The sequence below is a fragment of the Paroedura picta genome, chromosome 18 (genome assembly GCF_049243985.1).
Source record: "Paroedura picta isolate Pp20150507F chromosome 18, Ppicta_v3.0, whole genome shotgun sequence".
NCBI lineage: Eukaryota > Metazoa > Chordata > Lepidosauria > Squamata > Gekkonidae > Paroedura > Paroedura picta.
In genome coordinates this window covers 4,852,666-4,868,815 of record NC_135386.1, presented here as the reverse complement: position 1 = coordinate 4,868,815, position 16,150 = coordinate 4,852,666, and the positions used below count along the sequence as shown (strand labels likewise).

Here is a 16,150-nt window from a genome sequence, read left to right as displayed (position 1 = left end):
TCTCAAACAGGCTTGGTTTTGAAAGTGCCCCGTCAACTTCCATTTCCAGGCAAGGAATTCAAGGGGAGAGGTTTTGTGTGTGTCTGTGTAGCGCTGGTATAAGAGCCGTGTAGAAATCTGCAAGATGAGCGGCTATCCTGGCTTCTGTTGCTCCTGACAAATAATATCATGTTTATCCCTGCTCTACAGCATAGAGGACCTTTCAGTGATCTGTCTACTAGGTCTCTAAACACTGCTGAACCAAGTGTTTTTAGGGTTTGGCCCCCAGACTGGGGAATTAGAAGCCTACTCTGGTGTCACACTAGATTCAGGACAAGGCCTTTTTCAAGGACGCCGCCTCAACCGCCTGTGTCCAGCGTGCCCTTGTTGTAGCTGTTGGCTGTAGAATAATTTTGGCTGGTCTCATTCCTGTTTTGTATTTCCCCCAGTTCATTTTGTTATGCTTTTTTTGTGTAAAGCGGTGCCCTTTGGTCTGAAAATCTCGCGGCTGAAATAAAGCAACCGCCTCTCTCCTTGACTTTTTAAAATGAAACGTTCTTCCTCTCTTCTCTTCCCTAGGCGCCTGATCACAGACTCAAAAGTTAAATTAAAGTACCAGCATTTAATAACTAATAGTTTTGTAGAGGTGAGTAATTTTGCCTTACCAATAAATGTTAAAAAGACTTGACGCTGTTTTTTTGTGCCCTTTAAGAACGTAAGAAGAGCCCTCGTGTATCAGGCCAGTCATTTGCTTAGTCCAGTATTGTGTCTCACACGGGGGGGGCACCCAGTTTCTCTGGTGGGCCAACAACAGAGCATAGAGGCTGTGGCCTTCCTAAGAACATACAAAACAGCCCTGCTGAATTAGACGGACCCTGCTAGACTAGATGGATTAGTCTAGTATCCTGCTCTACACAGTCACCAACCAGTTCCTCTAGAATCCAACACTAGGGCATAGAAGCTAAGGCCTCTAAGAACATCAGAAGAGCCCTGCTGGATCAGACCAGTGGGTCCAGCCTCCTGTCTTACACAGGAGCCAGCTAGTTCCTCTGGAGGGCCAACAACAGGGCCGGGAGCCCGAGGCCTTCCTAAGAACATCAGAAGAGCCCTTCTGGATCAGACCAGGGGTCCCTCTAGTCCAGCCTCTTGTCTCACATAGAGGTCAACTGTTACTCTGGCTGTCCAAAAACATTTATTTATTACTTTGATTTATTGACCGCCACTCACAAAGTCTTGTGGCGGTTCACAAAAGTCCAGCTTAAAAACCCATTAAACCCCCATTAAAATGGACTATCATACATCCATAAGAACAGCCAACAAAGCAGCAAAATAAAGATGGTGGAACCTTCACACACCCCCCCCCCCACTCATCTGCAAGAGGGAGGAGCAAGGAGAGGCAAGTCAAGATGGTATATGTTGTTGGCAACAGGGGGGACCCCAATTGTTCTTCCTGCACTAAACTGGCCTCAACCATAGACCTGGCAGAAGAGCTCCGTTTTTCAGGCCCTGCGGAAGGCGGAAAAGTCCCACAGGGCCCGCAGCTCATTCCACCAGGTTTGGGCCAGGACTGAGTAGGCCCTGGCCCTGGTCGAGGCCAGGCGTGCCTCTCTGGGGCCAGGAACGACCAATAAATTCTCACCCACAGAGCGTAAGGCCCTACAGGGGTCAGGGAGAACATGGCATAGAGACCTCGGCCTTCCCCTGTTGTTGCCTCCTAGCACTGGGATTCAAAGATCTCTGTGCTGGAGCTGTGTGCAACCGTTTGTGTGCATTAGTTGTTTTTGTTTTTTTGGGGGGGGATCAGACTTTGCTACAGATGTATGTAGGAGGCAATGTTTTCCATTAAGCTTGCAGCCCTTGTTCTGTGAAACCTGTTTGAGTTAAGCTTTCGGTGCTGAAATGGTCGCACTAATAGAGGAAATCACAATTCTTGGCATGTCGTTGTCGTGGCCGCATCCTGAAGTCCAGACCTCGACTCCCAGGCCTAGGGTCAAGGTTGGTGTCGTGGATGGCCACCTCCGATGCTTCCCGAAGGCCCTTTATCACTCTGGCAGCGGGCGTTTTAAACTCTTGGTGCGCGGCCAGCCCTCGGAGAATAAGCAGGCATTTGCTTTTGGTGCCTCTGCAGCATCTCGGTGTCTTGCAGACCAAACCCGGCATTAACAATCAGTGTGACAACTCCAGTGGATCTGTGGGGAAGGGGGGGGGGGATGCACGCCGCAACCTGGCTGCTGCTGCCTCGCCTAATCAAGACCAGATGAGTTCCGTTTGCAAAATGCCCGCGGTGCTTGATCTGGAGAAGGGTTGCAAAATCATAACACATGTGGGCTTCAATGCAGCCTTTATGAATGAGGCTTGGCCCGGGGCCAGGGGTTAATGATTGCAATGCTGAGCCATGGAAAAATCTGCCTGTAGGCCCATCGGCGGAAGGCTTCCATAGCCTCGGCATCAAGCCGCGTGTGGATACTGCAGTGCCGGTCCTTTCCCGGATCTCCGCTGGATGCCAGTCGCGGGCGGGCAGTTTCACAAAGCTCCTTGACGCACCACCACTTTGCTTGGTTAGAGCTGGGAATTCAGAATTTAGCGTTGGGTTGGGAAAGCCGCTCCGAGCAGTTTGTGAAACAGCCTCTTCCAAGCCCTTGGAGGAATGAGAATGTAGCTGCTGAAAGCGTCCTTTCTTCTCTCCTCCCTGGCAAGATTTCTTGGGTCGCGCTTGTGTTATTGATGGTTTGATGTGAGATGGGGGTTGGGGAGATCTGCATCCGCCATTTAGGACAGCTTTGATTAAGTGGCTGTTTTTCTGCCCTGGAACGGGACTGGAAGAATCATCTTTCTGTTGGAGGAATCATGGGGGGGATGTCAAGGAAGAGGGCTGAGCAGTAACTGGGCGTGGCGGTTGTTTTCCCCCTGGGCTTTCACCGTGTCAGCGATTGTGTGCTTTCTCCTCCCTAGTGCAATCGACTGTTAAAATGGTGTCCTGCCCCAGACTGCCACCATGTTGTCAAAGTGCAGTATCCCGATGCTAAGCCTGTTCGCTGTAAATGTGGGCGTCAGTTTTGGTAAGCAGACCTTTCTTCGGGTGGGTGGGCGGGCGCTCACGCCTCCCCTGGCCCTCTTGAAAGCACAAGTGACCCAGGGTAGCCCGATCTCCTCAGGTCTCGGAAGCTGAGCAGGGTCAGCCCTGGTTAGTACTCAGATGGGAGGCCTCAGAGGAAGTATAGGGTTCGGCGATGGCAGATCACCTCTGTTTGTCTCTGGCCTTGACAGCTGGCTGAGCCTTGAGGGCTGCATAAATGAGTAGTGGGTAGTGGAGGACTCATGAGCTGGTGGGAAGGGCAGTCGGCAAGGGGTGGGGATGGGGGCAGCTGCCCACGCTCACTGAGAGCCAGTTTGGTGTAGTGGTTAGGAGTGCGGACTTCTAATCTGGCATGCCGGGTTCGATTCCCCGCTCCCCCACATGCAGCCAGCTGGGTGACCTTGGGCTCCCCACGGCACTGAGAAAACTGTTCTGACCGGGCAGTGATATCTGGGCTCTCTCAGCCTCACCCACCCCACAGGGTGTCTGTTGTGGGGAGAGGAATGGGAAGGCGACTGTAAGCCGCTTTGAGCCTCCTTCGGGTAGGGAAAAGCGGCATATAAGAACCAACTCTTCTTCTTCACTGTGTACTGATGCCGGCCCTGGAAACAGCCACCCCGTGGAGTGTTTCCACCTTGTTATAGTGAGAATATTCTGGATTCTCCCCCTGAGGCGGAGGATGTCTTGGCTGGGGGTTCCCCACTATTCAGTCCAGGAAGCAGGGAACGACTTCTTCCACTTCTTGTCTCCTTGCTTGGGACCACCCCCAGCTGGATCAGGCATGCAAGACCTGTAGGATCTCTGAGCGACCTATAGTAATCTCCCCCCCCCCACACACTGCACCCTTATTTTTATTTTGCTTTGTGTACTTGCAAGGGTAGGTCGTGAGCAAACTTTATGTGGGCTTTGACGTTATTCTGGCCTGACTCTGAGCAACCTGCCTGATTCTCGTGTGCCTCAACTGTATATATAACTTTCCCCCCCTTCTTGCAGCTTTAACTGTGGTGAAAACTGGCACGATCCTGTTAAATGTAAGGTGAGTGTGTAAACTTTTCCCCGCGCCAGTTGTTCGGAGCAGAGGGGAAGTAACACAATACTGCTGGGAGCGTTCTCGTGTGCTTGTTTCGGAAAACGGCAGCGTTCAAGATTGCCGTTGGGAAACTTCCGCGTGGGCAGCTGATGGCTGTGGCATCTTTAGAAGATATTGGCCAGGCACTGTTAAAATTACTGTGTTGCCCATTGAGGGTAGAAGTCCAAATTAATAATTGAAGCATTGATCAAGAAGCACAAAATAAGTAATGGCAATTTTTTTTTCCTTCCAAAGGAAAGACACTAAATTTCAGATGTGCTGAAGGTGTACTCCGTGCATAGTGATCTGGAACAGCGGTCATTAGCCTTTTGGCCCTGTCAAAACAACCAGCCTGCAGTGGCTGCTTGAAGACACTGGTGTGCCAATGGACAAAGGCACAGGGAGAAGCAAGGGTTATACTTGGCCAGGCCCACAGGGGGATGAAGCTGAGCTCCAGTGCTTGGGACTCTCCTTGGACTGACCCAGCACAATCAATCAATCTTTATTTACGGTCATTCAGACCAAAATTGACTGACCCAGCACATTGAACAGACCAGGAGTTGCCTTCCTTTGATCTGGAATTCCCCACCTTGTTCCTTCTCACCTGGGGCTAGTTTTCAAGTGAAGTATATATATATACGTCTCCCCCCCCCTTTTTGCCATTCTTCTATGCCGTCTTGGGCAGCTGGCTCTCTTTCTTCCGCATGTCCTGTGAGCAGCGGGGTGCAGGTGCCTTTGTAGGATTGCCTTTAAAATTTGGTGCTGCCAGCAACCGAAAGACTTCCCTGTGACACTTTTGGAAATCTTTCTCTCCTCCATTCCCCGCTCCCCATTCCAAACAGTGGTTAAAGAAGTGGATTAAGAAATGTGATGACGACAGTGAAACTTCTAACTGGATTGCAGCAAACACAAAGGTCGGCTTTCGTTTTCTCTCTCAGTCCTTGGTCAGGTGCTCTGATTGTACACCAGCCGTCCTGCTCTATCCCATGCAGAGACACTGTCAGATGTCGCAGCTGCCGATGTTTCGGGGGGGGGGGCATCTTGCATGCGTGTCAATTCGGGGCTCCTGAGTAGCACAGGTGTGAAAAGCAGTTTGGTAAACCAGAATCGAAAAGAGCGAGTGGATTCTGGAACGTTAGTGTGGCCACGGTTGAAAGGGCTGACACATACTCTGTGTCCTGGGTGGGTTCGTGTGGTGCCAGTTGAAACGAAACACTGGAATGCAGTAAAGATGTAATGGTTTCAGAATAGCAATAGGAAGAATAAGCACCGTATGAATCCTGCATTCATGCACGTCAGCAGAGGCTTTGGCTCAGTAATGGAATTTAGGATAATGCTTAGGGCTGATCCTGCGTTGAGCAGGGGGTTGGACTAGATGGCCTGTATTGTCCCTTCCAACTCTAGGATTCTAGGATTCTATGACTAGATGGCCTGTATGGCCCCTTCCAACTCTAGGATTCTATGACTAGATGGCCTGTATGGCCCCTTCCAACTCTATGATTCTATGACTAGATGGCCTGTATGGCCCCTTCCAACTCTAGGATTCTATGACTAGATGGCCTGTATGGCCCCTTCCAACTCTAGGATTCTATGAACTGTTTGCTTGGTATTTGGAAGGTCCAAAGCTCAATCTGTAGCATCTCCGGTTAAAAGTCCAGTAGCGCCTTAAAGACTTAACAGGGGATGAGCTTTTGGGAATCACTGCTCACTTCTTCAGGTGGAAGCGAGCCAGTGACTCATGAAAGGTCCCACCCTGCCACTAATTTTGTGAATCTTTTAAGGTGCTATTGGACTCTTGATCTTTTCTGTAGCTGCAGGTAGACTAAGAATCTGGATCTACTTCTAGTCAGGAAGATTAGTAAGTGGGTAATGGGAAAGGCCTCTCCCCGAGACCCTGGAGAGCTACTGCCAGTTTGACTAGACACCCCACAAAATCTCTTTCACAAGCGGAAGAACTACTGGCATGGATGAAATGTGCCAGTGATGTAGTGGTTAAGAGCAGAAGCCTTTAATCTGGAGAACTGGGATTGTTTCCCCACTCCTGCACCTGCACTGTGACCTGGAACTAGTCACAGTTCTCTTAGAGCTGTTCTGGCAGAACAGTTCCCTCAGAGTTCTCTGCCCCACCGACCTCACAGGCTGTCTGTTGTGGGGAGAAGAAGGGAGTTGTGTTTGTAAGCCGCTTAGGGTCGCTTTCGGATAGTGAAAAGTGGTGCATAAAAAAACCAGCTCCTTCTCTTGTACCATGATGTCACTTTTGTCTGCACTTTCCAGTAAATTGCCTGGAATAAGGGCACAGCGTCCTAGTTTTTTCTCCCCCCTCATTGCTCTTTTCTCCTTGCAGGAATGCCCCAAATGCCATGTGACCATAGAGAAGGACGGAGGCTGTAATCATATGGTGTGTCGGAACCAGAATTGTAAAGCAGAGTTCTGCTGGGTGTGTCTCGGCCCCTGGGAGCCGCACGGGTCTGCTTGGTAGGTTGAGGAGATGCTGCCCAGCTCTTTCTTACGCATCTAACTGTAGCATCACGGTTTGGTTCTTCGGAAGCGCAGAGGCTCAAAGTGGCAGCTCCTTTTTCACACGCGCATATGTTGAATCCGGGTTGCTGCTCTTGTTTAGGGCCCTGGGGAAGGGTATTGGAGGGGCTTGTTCATCCTTTGCTCAGTAAAGGCCTTTTCAGAGACGTTTCCTTTGTGACATCTCCTCCAGGTACAACTGCAATCGCTACAATGAAGATGATGCAAAGGCAGCCAGAGATGCACAAGAGGTGAGTCCATAACTCTTGGCAAAGGCAAAGACTTGTTTGGATTGGCTAGAGGGGAAGCCCCCCAATATAGTCTCCGTGGGGCCCCTGATACCTTTCCCCTGTGCCTGCCCAAGGTGTTTTAGCCAAGTGGGTGGAGGTAGGTGGGGAATTGTAGTCCGTGGACATCTGGAGGACCACAGGTTGACTACCCCTGCTCTGAATTAAGAGTGTGAAGAAGTAGCCTTCAAACCAGTTGTGTTGTGCACTACAGTAATTTCCCTCAAACTTATTTCCAGGTTTGGCATACGTCTTGTAACGGTACATTCCTTCTAGCAGGTCATGCAAAACCTTGCAGGCGACCTCTGGTGCAAGTTGGAAATATTCGCATCTGCTGTAGCTCCGCTCTGGCCTGGAGCTAATGGGGCGATCCTCTCTGAATCAAATCCACCCTCACAGGGCTGTTTTGAGGATAAAATGGACGAAGGGGAGACCCCCCCCCTATTTGCTTATCTATATTATGGCATGAGTGTGATGTAGCCAGCAGATCCTGAAATTGTCTGGCTGCCAGGCAAGGGACGGTTGGAGGTGGTTTTGCCATTGCCGGCCCCCATGTCATGTCTCTGGCATTCCTTGGACGTCGCCCTTCCCCGTGCTAGCCAAGGCCCGACCCTGAGTACCTGGGAGGAAAGGCAGTAGGGCTCAATTGTTGGTGTCCATTGAGCCAGTGTTCCTACCTCCCCAAAAGGGACTGTGTGTTGTCACCTGCTGGCTCAAGTTGTGCGACGAGGAAATCTGAATCTCTGTCAACAATGCAAAAAGCGGGGAAAACCTTTTGCATTCGCTAGTCACGGGGTGAAGCAAAGAGCTAGACGGAGCGCTTGAAGCGGTAGAGCAGATTTTGGAGTGCACACGAAAGCTCACACCTTGAATAGAATTGTGGGCCGTAAAGGTGCCACTGGACTCTAAATTTGTTCTGCAGCATCAGACCAACACGGCTACCTGCTGGAATCTTCTTGGAGCGGTGTGACCTCCCCCACCTCTCCGCTGCTGCTGCTTTATTGGATTTAATTTAAGCTGCTGCTTCTTTTTGAACTCTTCCCCTTGCGCTTCCCTGCCTCCCCTCTCTTCTTTCTCCGTCCCCCTTGTCATCCCCGGTGTAATAACTCCCCTCTTGACTAAGCCTTGTATCAGGCTCCTCTTTCATGCCTCTGCCCTCTTTCTCTCCCCCCCTCCCCAACTCTCCCCCTCCTCAGGTGTGTGCCCTTTTCTGTCCTTATAACAGTATTGACACCTTTTCTCTCTTAAGTACGGTTTGGCCTCAGATTGCCGTCTCTGCTTTCCTTGTGCCATTTCCTGCCTTGTGTTGCGTTCTTCTGATTGCAGGCCACCAAGAAGGCTTTGTGGTGCTTAATATATTGTAGGGTATTGCCTGCCTGAGTCATTTTAGTGTGTAATGATACTATTTGTATCACTGCACAGCTTTGCAGCTTCCGAGATCACGGTGTATTACCATGCTTCCAGACTCACAGCATCCGGTGTGTGTGTGTGTGGGGCGGGGGCGGAGAGGGAGAGAGGTCCTAAGTGGGTTTTTAAAATGCAAGGTTTGTGTTTTTTAAACGTTGAATGAGATCCCTGTTCCGCTAGGTTTTTCAGCCGCACGCTAGAATTTTAGTCGGCTCGGATTTTAGGCTGCACCTGTCAATCTAGATCTCTCTCCCCCTTTCCCCCCTCAGCTGAACCCACACCCCCCCAGTCTTCCTCCTCCTCGCGACGGCGCTCCCAAGCGCCAGCTGGCTTTTGTGTTTCCGCCGCTGTGTTGTAACGCTCGATTTCTCCCCTTTCCCCCCCTAATGGGAATTCACACAGCGATCCAGAGCGGCCCTGCAGAGGTACCTCTTCTACTGCAACCGCTACATGAACCACATGCAGAGCCTGCGCTTTGAGCACAAGCTCTACGCCCAGGTGAAGCAGAAGATGGAGGAGATGCAGCAACACAACATGTCGTGGATCGAGGTCCAGTTCCTGAAGAAAGCGGTCGACGTCCTCTGCCAGTGCCGTGCCACACTCATGTACACATACGTCTTTGCCTTCTACCTCAAAAAGAATAACCAGTCCATTATCTTCGAGGTAAAGGGAGCCGGCTGGGAGTGGGCCTGGGGGGAAGGGAGCGGGGGGGATCCAACCGTGCGAGAAGGAGAATAAGTAGCTCTTTGCACGTAATAGAGCATCCCGTCTCTCTTGGAAAGCAGCTCCTTGAGCTTCACCAACTGGTACCCGCGGAGTTTGATCAGCAGGCTGGTTGTTTCGAGATGTTTTTGTCAGGCTTGCCGTTCCCCTGTGCAGGGCTCAGTGCAGCTGGTGACGGGAACTGAAGACAAAATACAAATTAGCAGGGTTTTTGAAAAAGTCTCCGTAAATATATACAACGTTGCCTCTGCGGTGCGGCATCCAGCAGTGGGTTTTCTGGTGGCCATGTGTCTGTGTGTAGCAAAGAAGCCAGTGTTGCTTTCCTACTACTCACAAATTTTTATTCAAAATACTAATATCAAAGCCCATTTTGAAAGCGGGCTTTTAAAGGGGCAGCAGGCAGGAGGGATCCTGCAGAGTGCAGCGGCTGTCTGGCTTTTCCCGCTCACAGGCAGGCAGGAAACCTGGGAGCAGGGAGGCCCAACCACAGGACCAATATGGACGCCCTCCTCCCTGATTTACCTTCTGCAGGCTCTTCCTTCTCCCAAGTGCCCAGAAGGGGCAGTAAGGAGGAGGACAGGGGCAGCGAAGGCCCGTTACTGGCCCTCACTCAATTCCTACAAGTTCTCTGGCCAGGTGTGTTTTGGTGTTTCTCCCCTCTATTGCCCGAATTCTCAAAACAAGGGGGGGTTTACATGTGTTTGCTTTCCCAGAATAATCAAGCGGATTTGGAAAACGCTACCGAGGTCCTTTCTGGGTATCTGGAACGAGATATATCCCAAGATTCACTGCAAGACATAAAGCAGAAAGTGCAAGATAAGTACAGGTACGTTCCTTTCGAAACGGCGGCGTTTGCCCACGGCCGGAACCCGGAGCGCAAAACTGACTTGGCCATATTATGGCCTCGGAGCTGCCGCTTCTTGCTGCCAAAATAATTTGGTGGGGGAGGGGGCGCAGCCGGCTGGGCAGTGTGCTCTTGGCCCCCGGCCACCTTCCCTGATCAGCTGGCACAGGGGGATCAAGCAGCTGAGCTCAGCAGCAAGTTGAGCTCATGGGGGAAATCGAGCCGGTGCTGGCAAGAACCAGAGTCTCTAGTCTGGGGATTCTTTGCTTTTAACTATAACTGTTCCATCCCGCTTTTTTTGAGCCTTTGAGGGGAGTGCCTGATCTAGTGTGCAGATACTCTCTTCCGTCCCCAAGTGCCTGCTTTGCAAAGCATCAGGGGCAGACTTGAAGAAGAAGAAGAGTTGGTTCTTATATGCCGCTTTTCCCTACCCGAAGGAGGCTCAAAGCGGCTTACAGTCGCCTTCCCTTTCCTCTCCCCACAACAGACACCCTGTGGGGTGGGTGAGGCTGAGAGAGCCCTGATATCACTGCCCGGTCAGAACAGTTTTATCAGTGCCGTGGCAAGCCCAAGGTCACCCAGCTTGGTTGCATGTGGGGGAGCGCAGAATCGAACCCAGCATGCCAGATTAGAAGTCCGCACTCCTAACCACTACACCAAACTGGCTCTCTTCATTGACCCTTCATTGCTTGCAGAAAGCTTGTCTCCTTCCCACTTGAAGCTTTCCAAAGGCAAAAATACGCAGCAGAAGAACCGGCCTGTCCAAGGCGACACGTTCTTCCAGCTGCAGGCGTGATTTTTTTCCCGAGCGTCTTTCCTTGACATTTAGAGGGTGGGCCGGGGAGGGTGCGGGAGCAGCAAGCGTTGTCGCAGGTGGGGGATTTAGTTGAACGCACTGCTGCTTTTCCTTGTGCAGAAACACGGTTGCAGCCACAGAAATCACAGGTTGGTAAATGTGAGCTTTTGACTTGCGGGCGTTAGGCAAGGGCACGTGCAAAAAGTTGGTGTCTGGCCGGGAAACCTGAGCACAGCCGGTTTGGAAGGAGTGGGCATAGCAAGGGTGCGGAAGATGCCCTGTCTGCTCTCTGGCAATGCGCACAACATGAAGTGGAGCTCTTGTTTTAATGGGCACAGCTGTGGGAGCCGCTTGAGGGCAAGCCCTCGCAAGCAATTTGCCTCCACTTAAGAAAGATGCGAAGCCTAGACATCCCTGCAGAGCCATTCTGAACTCTGTGTAAAGCATTCAAGGGGAACCCCGTAATAGCCTGATGTGCTGAAAGCAACCTTTTGGGTCCCCCATCCCTTTAGTGGCTCTCCTAAGAACATAAGCGAAGCCATATTGGATCAGACCAGAAGAAGAGCCTGCCACTTTTCTCTACCCGAAGGAGCCTCAAAGCGGCTTCCAGTCGCCTTCCCTTTCCCCTCCCCACAACAGGCACCCTGTGAGGTGGGTGAGGCTGAGAGAGCCCTGATATTACTGCCTAGTCAGAAGAGCTTCATCAGTGCTGTGGTGAGCCCAAGGCCACCCAGCTGGCTGCATGTGGAGGAGCAGGGAATCAAACCCGACTCAAGATATCAGAAGTTGGCACTCCTAACCAGTACACCAGCTGGCAGGGGCTCATGGGAATTGTAGTCCATGGACATCTGGAGGACCACAGGTTGACTGCCCCTGCCCTAGGAGGTTGGATTAGTGGGCTGGGTATAGTGAGTTCGCGGCATCTGGCTTGTACTTTTTTTTACCTTACTGTGATTCTTTTTTTTGTGCTTTTAAGGGATTGTTTTAGGAGTTTGCTATGGGGTTTCATGCACTTTTGTAACCCGCCACGAGCCTTGTGGGAGTGGCGGATAAGAAATTTAATAATAATATTTACCCAGTCCTCTCTGGAAGCTGCCTACGCTTGGAGCCGCTGCAGCAGTGTGTTCCACCAGTTAATGACTCTTTGGCTGACAAAGCGGCCTTCCTGTAGCCTGTCCCAACATCCTAACGCCCCCCTTCCCCTTGCAGATACTGCGAGAGCCGACGAAGGGTTTTGCTGCAGCATGTGCACGAAGGCTATGAGAAAGACCTGTGGGAATATATCGAGGACTGAGGCTGGCCTGCATAAAGCAAAAAAAACAAACAAAACAAAACAAACCAACAACAACAACAACAAAAGAACACCCGAACTCTGAAAACCTTTGACCATCTAGAGTGCTCATGCCATTAAAAAAAAAAAAAAGAAAAGAAAAAAAAAGAGCAAAACCACACACACATAACAGAAAAGGGCAAGTACGCCGATTACACACGCTGTTCCGTAGTGCCGGAATTCAGTTTTTGTTCGTGGAGGGGGGAAGAAAAAAAATTAAGTAAATTATATTGTAATAAAAAGGTAGATAAACCATTGTACAACAGTATTCTAGGTGGCCAGTTAAGTGTGACAGACACACTAAAAAAAAAAAGCAAAAAGCAAAACGAAGCCCTCCAACTTTACCTTGTAACGTAGCTTCATTCTCCGAGCCGACTTCTTTCTCTCTCCCCCCCCCCCTCCTCCCTTTCTCCTGGCGCTCACGACCGATGACATTTTTTTAAAGCTGTTTCTTGACAACACTGCTTCTTTTTCCCTGTCCAACCAGCCATTTTGATGTACTTTGGTATGGGATTTCCACACCCTTGCCCCCTCCCTGCCCTGCCCTTTACCCCCCGACACATGTCCCAGGTCATGGGTGAATGTCGTTTGGCTTCTTGTAAAGAGGATTTGGGGGTGGGGTGGGGTGGAGGGGGCAAGGGGGCACAAAAGCAAACGGGGGGGACGGGGGAACTTTGTATATGACTTTTAAAAAAAAACAAAAGAGGACAACACAGTATTTTTCAAAATTGTAAATAGCGCATATGCATGGGCAAAAAGAGCAGGCGTGGCACGTGTTTGCATAATGTTTAATTACAAAAAAAAATATTTATTCTTTAAAAATCTTCAAGATTATGTCTATTTGCTGTGCATTTTTTTTTCTTTTCCAGTTTGCTTTTTACCTGGGGATCGGGGTGAGGGGCAGGGTGTGCTGCTATGATGACTTCCTTTCTGCTTCTCAAACAAACAAACAAACAAAGTTTTCGGGAGACTCTCCGTTTCTCCTCTTGTTCCCCTTCCCCTTTCCGCAGCTCCTTTGCGGCCGTCCCGTGGTCTGGGTGTGTTCCTTTGCTGGCAACGGACACCGTCCCACTCACCCTACCAGCTTCTCGTGCACACGGATCCCCCCCTCTTCTTCCCCCCCCCCCCTCCCCAGCGTGTGTTTCTGTTTGGAAATGAACGTGTTGTGATCCTGGCTCTGCTTTTGTCTCTTTGCCTAGAGTACCTCCCCCACCCCCCACCACTCTAGCTGTTTCCACGCACGCGAGGCATCTGCCCTGCCACCAGGCTCTGTCATTCATAGGACATGTTAGGAATTTTTTCTCTGTGGTCTCGAGGGCTTGGGTGGAACATTCCTCGTTGCTGTTTTTTTTTTTTGTTTTGTTTTGTTTTGTTTTTTGGCAGCCATACAACACCAGAAACAAAGATGGAGTTGCCATGTGTAATATTTCTGGGGCTTGAGAAGGGAAAGCGTCAGATACCTGTCCGGTCAGGAAGGGCTTTGCAGTCCCTGAAGTCCGCTGGGGAATTTATTCCCGAGAGTGGAGTGGAGTGCATTTCAGCTATCCAGAATAACTTTCCCGTCTTTCCGTTTACAAGAAAAGCTACGTTAAAGCACCGAGTGGAGCCAGGTAATGAAGTCGGCTTCTTCGTAGGACCCTCCTTGTGGCATGTTTTCCACCACGGCAGTGTTAACTTCAAAAGATTAAGCGAGAGAGAGAGAGAGAGAGAGCATCAATCGACATAAGCAGTTGATCTCAAGACCGGGAAGGCCTGATGGGCAAGCCAGCTTCCCAAAGGGGCCTCCAAGCTGGTCTCGCAACTAGAGACTGTGGCCAAGTATTCAAAGACGTGTTCAGATTTCATGCACTTGGGAAAGGAATGCATGGGACTTGCGTTTCTCGAGCAGCAGTCCCCTTCTCTCCCACCCCCGTCCAACCATCCCATCTTAAAACGCAGACAGAGTTGCAGGAAGTCCGAGGTGTGAGTGCTGTTGGGAGGTCCAAAAAGTCCAAGAGTAGGGTTGACCAGAGGCCGCCTGATGCCACAAGCAGAAGATGAGCTTTGTGTTTCATGACTCCCCCCCCCTCCCCCCAGGCTTGTGATGGAGCTTGGTCATTAGTTTTTGGCTCACCTCTGGTTTCCAAGATGCTGAATGAGCACCCCGCCCCGCCCAGGTAGTGTGGCAAGAGAATTCCGTACTCTCTTGGTGAGGCTGCGCTAGAAGAAACGGCGTCCTTCACCCGGGGCATGTCTTTTCAAGGGATTCTGCACCCCAGAGCATGGGGCAGCAGCCACGTGGGACGATTCTCCTGTGCTTTGCAATGCCTTTCACACGCCGCCATCCAGGACTGAAGGTTTCCAGTCTAATATTCTTTGGCGTACTATTTATAAGACTCCTGCATCTTCTTCGGGAACCGGTTTGATGGAACAGGTGGCCATGTTGTGTGGGTGTGTGAATCGGATGAATGTTTTCATGCTCTTCAGCGTTTCTTCCTCTTTCCCCCCCCCTTGTTTTCCAACACCTTGCTCTTGCCGTTCTCCCACCCACCCACCCCTCGCCCTCTTCCCCCAACTCAAAAAAGACCCAGAGCCCTATATCAATACGCTGTTTTATCTTCTGCTCTTGAAGACCACGCCATCTGAAATTTGGGGGGAGCTTTTTCTAAAACTCTGGGGGGTGACTAGCTTCATCAGGAGCTCTTGCAGAGGCTTGCCCGCCAGCCCCTTCTCTGACACTTCCAAGCCCCCCCCCCCCCTTTCTCAAAAACAAAGTAACTCGGAAACGAAGATGCGACTTGAGCTTTTCCTTTTTTTGGTTGGTGCAATATGCTGAATGACAGTTTGCGTTGACTTTTATCACGGGCTTCTTGGAAAAGTAAGAGTGTCCAGCCGCACAACAGGAGGGTGGAGCTTGAACACCGGTCTGTTTAGCCACTCCCCCTTTCCCCTTGATTCACTTGCAGCTGTTTTCTTTTTCTTTTTTTCCTTTTCGGTTTTCTGTAGTTGTATGTATAAGAGAGTCTTAATTTTCTTTCGTTTCCAGAACCATTTAACTCTGAAATGTTTTTAGTGCAACTGCTGTATTAGGAAATCAAGGTTTTGCGTGAGATGGGAGCAATGTTCTTCGGAGGGGGCGGAGGGGGGGGGGGGAAAGAGACTTTTTCCCATGTACAGAATCCTATTACTTAGGGGGTGGTAAGACAATCGGGACTGGGCAGACTGACCGGAAGACTCATGATCGTCTCATATTATTTTTTCCATCTAGAGAGCACCTCGTGCTTTGGAAATAACTGTTCTTAGACTTCATTGTAACTGCTGGACTGTTCCGTGTTAAGGCTAAACAGAGGGAGAGAAAGCGTTCCTAATTCTAATAAACTTTTATTTTGTTATTTCATTAGTTACTTGTGTTTGCTTGAAGTAATTTCCAGCTCTGGAGGAGCGGGTGCTCCTCGCTTTGCCGTCTTTTCTTCTTGCGCCAGCTGCCTCTCTTGGCAATCGGGCCGGGCCACTGGCCCTTCAGTTTTAAAATGCCCAAGCCCCAGAGTTACACTCACCGTGGCCGGTGTTTTTTTTTCTCCCTCGCGACAGTCTGCACTGCGGGGCTTTGGGCGCACGGCAGGCAGCATGAGACAGGATGCAGCTGACCTTTAGAAAAATAAAATCTGACCTTTGTAGCTCTCCCTGCTGAGGCGAGAAAATTCTGTAAATGTCGGCTCTGCTTCTCCCATCTTTGATACCAGTCCTCCTTGCCCGCCTTATGGCCTCACCCCACCTTGTTCTTCCACCGACTAGGGGTTTTAGGGTGGAGCACCTTTCTCCCTTCCAGCTGGCATTCCGGGCTGGTTCCCAACCTTGGCCTGGGTTTAGCCAACCCGCCAAATCAAACTCAGCCAAACGTTCGTCAGTAGTTTAAGGGGGCGGCTGTTCATTCCTTAATGGCCGCTTTTATCAAATGGCCTGGACCAATGCTTTCAACACAGTCGGGGGGCAGTTTCCATAGAAACCTTGCCTTTCCCCCCCTTGTGCGATCTGTCTGAAGCACAAAGGCAGCTTAGCTGGAAACTGGGGCCATCTGTTTTTACCAAGCCCCCCAGGTCACACACTGCCGCTTTTTGAGATCAAAGTGCATTCCTGTTGTGC

At 50.6% G+C, this 16,150-nt stretch overlaps 1 protein-coding gene across 2 annotated transcripts in view; it reads left to right on the top strand.

The window, feature by feature from the left end:
• ARIH1 (ariadne RBR E3 ubiquitin protein ligase 1) overlaps positions 1-15,407 on the top strand; it is a 36,882-nt gene extending 21,475 nt beyond the window's left edge. Inside the window, exons 6-14 of one of the 2 annotated variants that reach the window (XM_077318156.1) lie at positions 559-625; positions 2,932-3,038; positions 4,049-4,091; positions 4,967-5,038; positions 6,469-6,599; positions 6,835-6,893; positions 8,727-8,998; positions 9,772-9,884; positions 11,908-15,407. In XM_077318156.1, the coding sequence (XP_077174271.1) occupies positions 559-625; positions 2,932-3,038; positions 4,049-4,091; positions 4,967-5,038; positions 6,469-6,599; positions 6,835-6,893; positions 8,727-8,998; positions 9,772-9,884; positions 11,908-11,992 (949 nt within the window). In that variant the 3' untranslated portion in view covers positions 11,993-15,407. The remainder of the gene's footprint in view (positions 1-558; positions 626-2,931; positions 3,039-4,048; positions 4,092-4,966; positions 5,039-6,468; positions 6,600-6,834; positions 6,894-8,726; positions 8,999-9,771; positions 9,885-11,907) is intronic. The other variant, XM_077318157.1, reaches the window with a different exon arrangement.
• Positions 15,408-16,150: the final 743 nt, after the last annotated feature.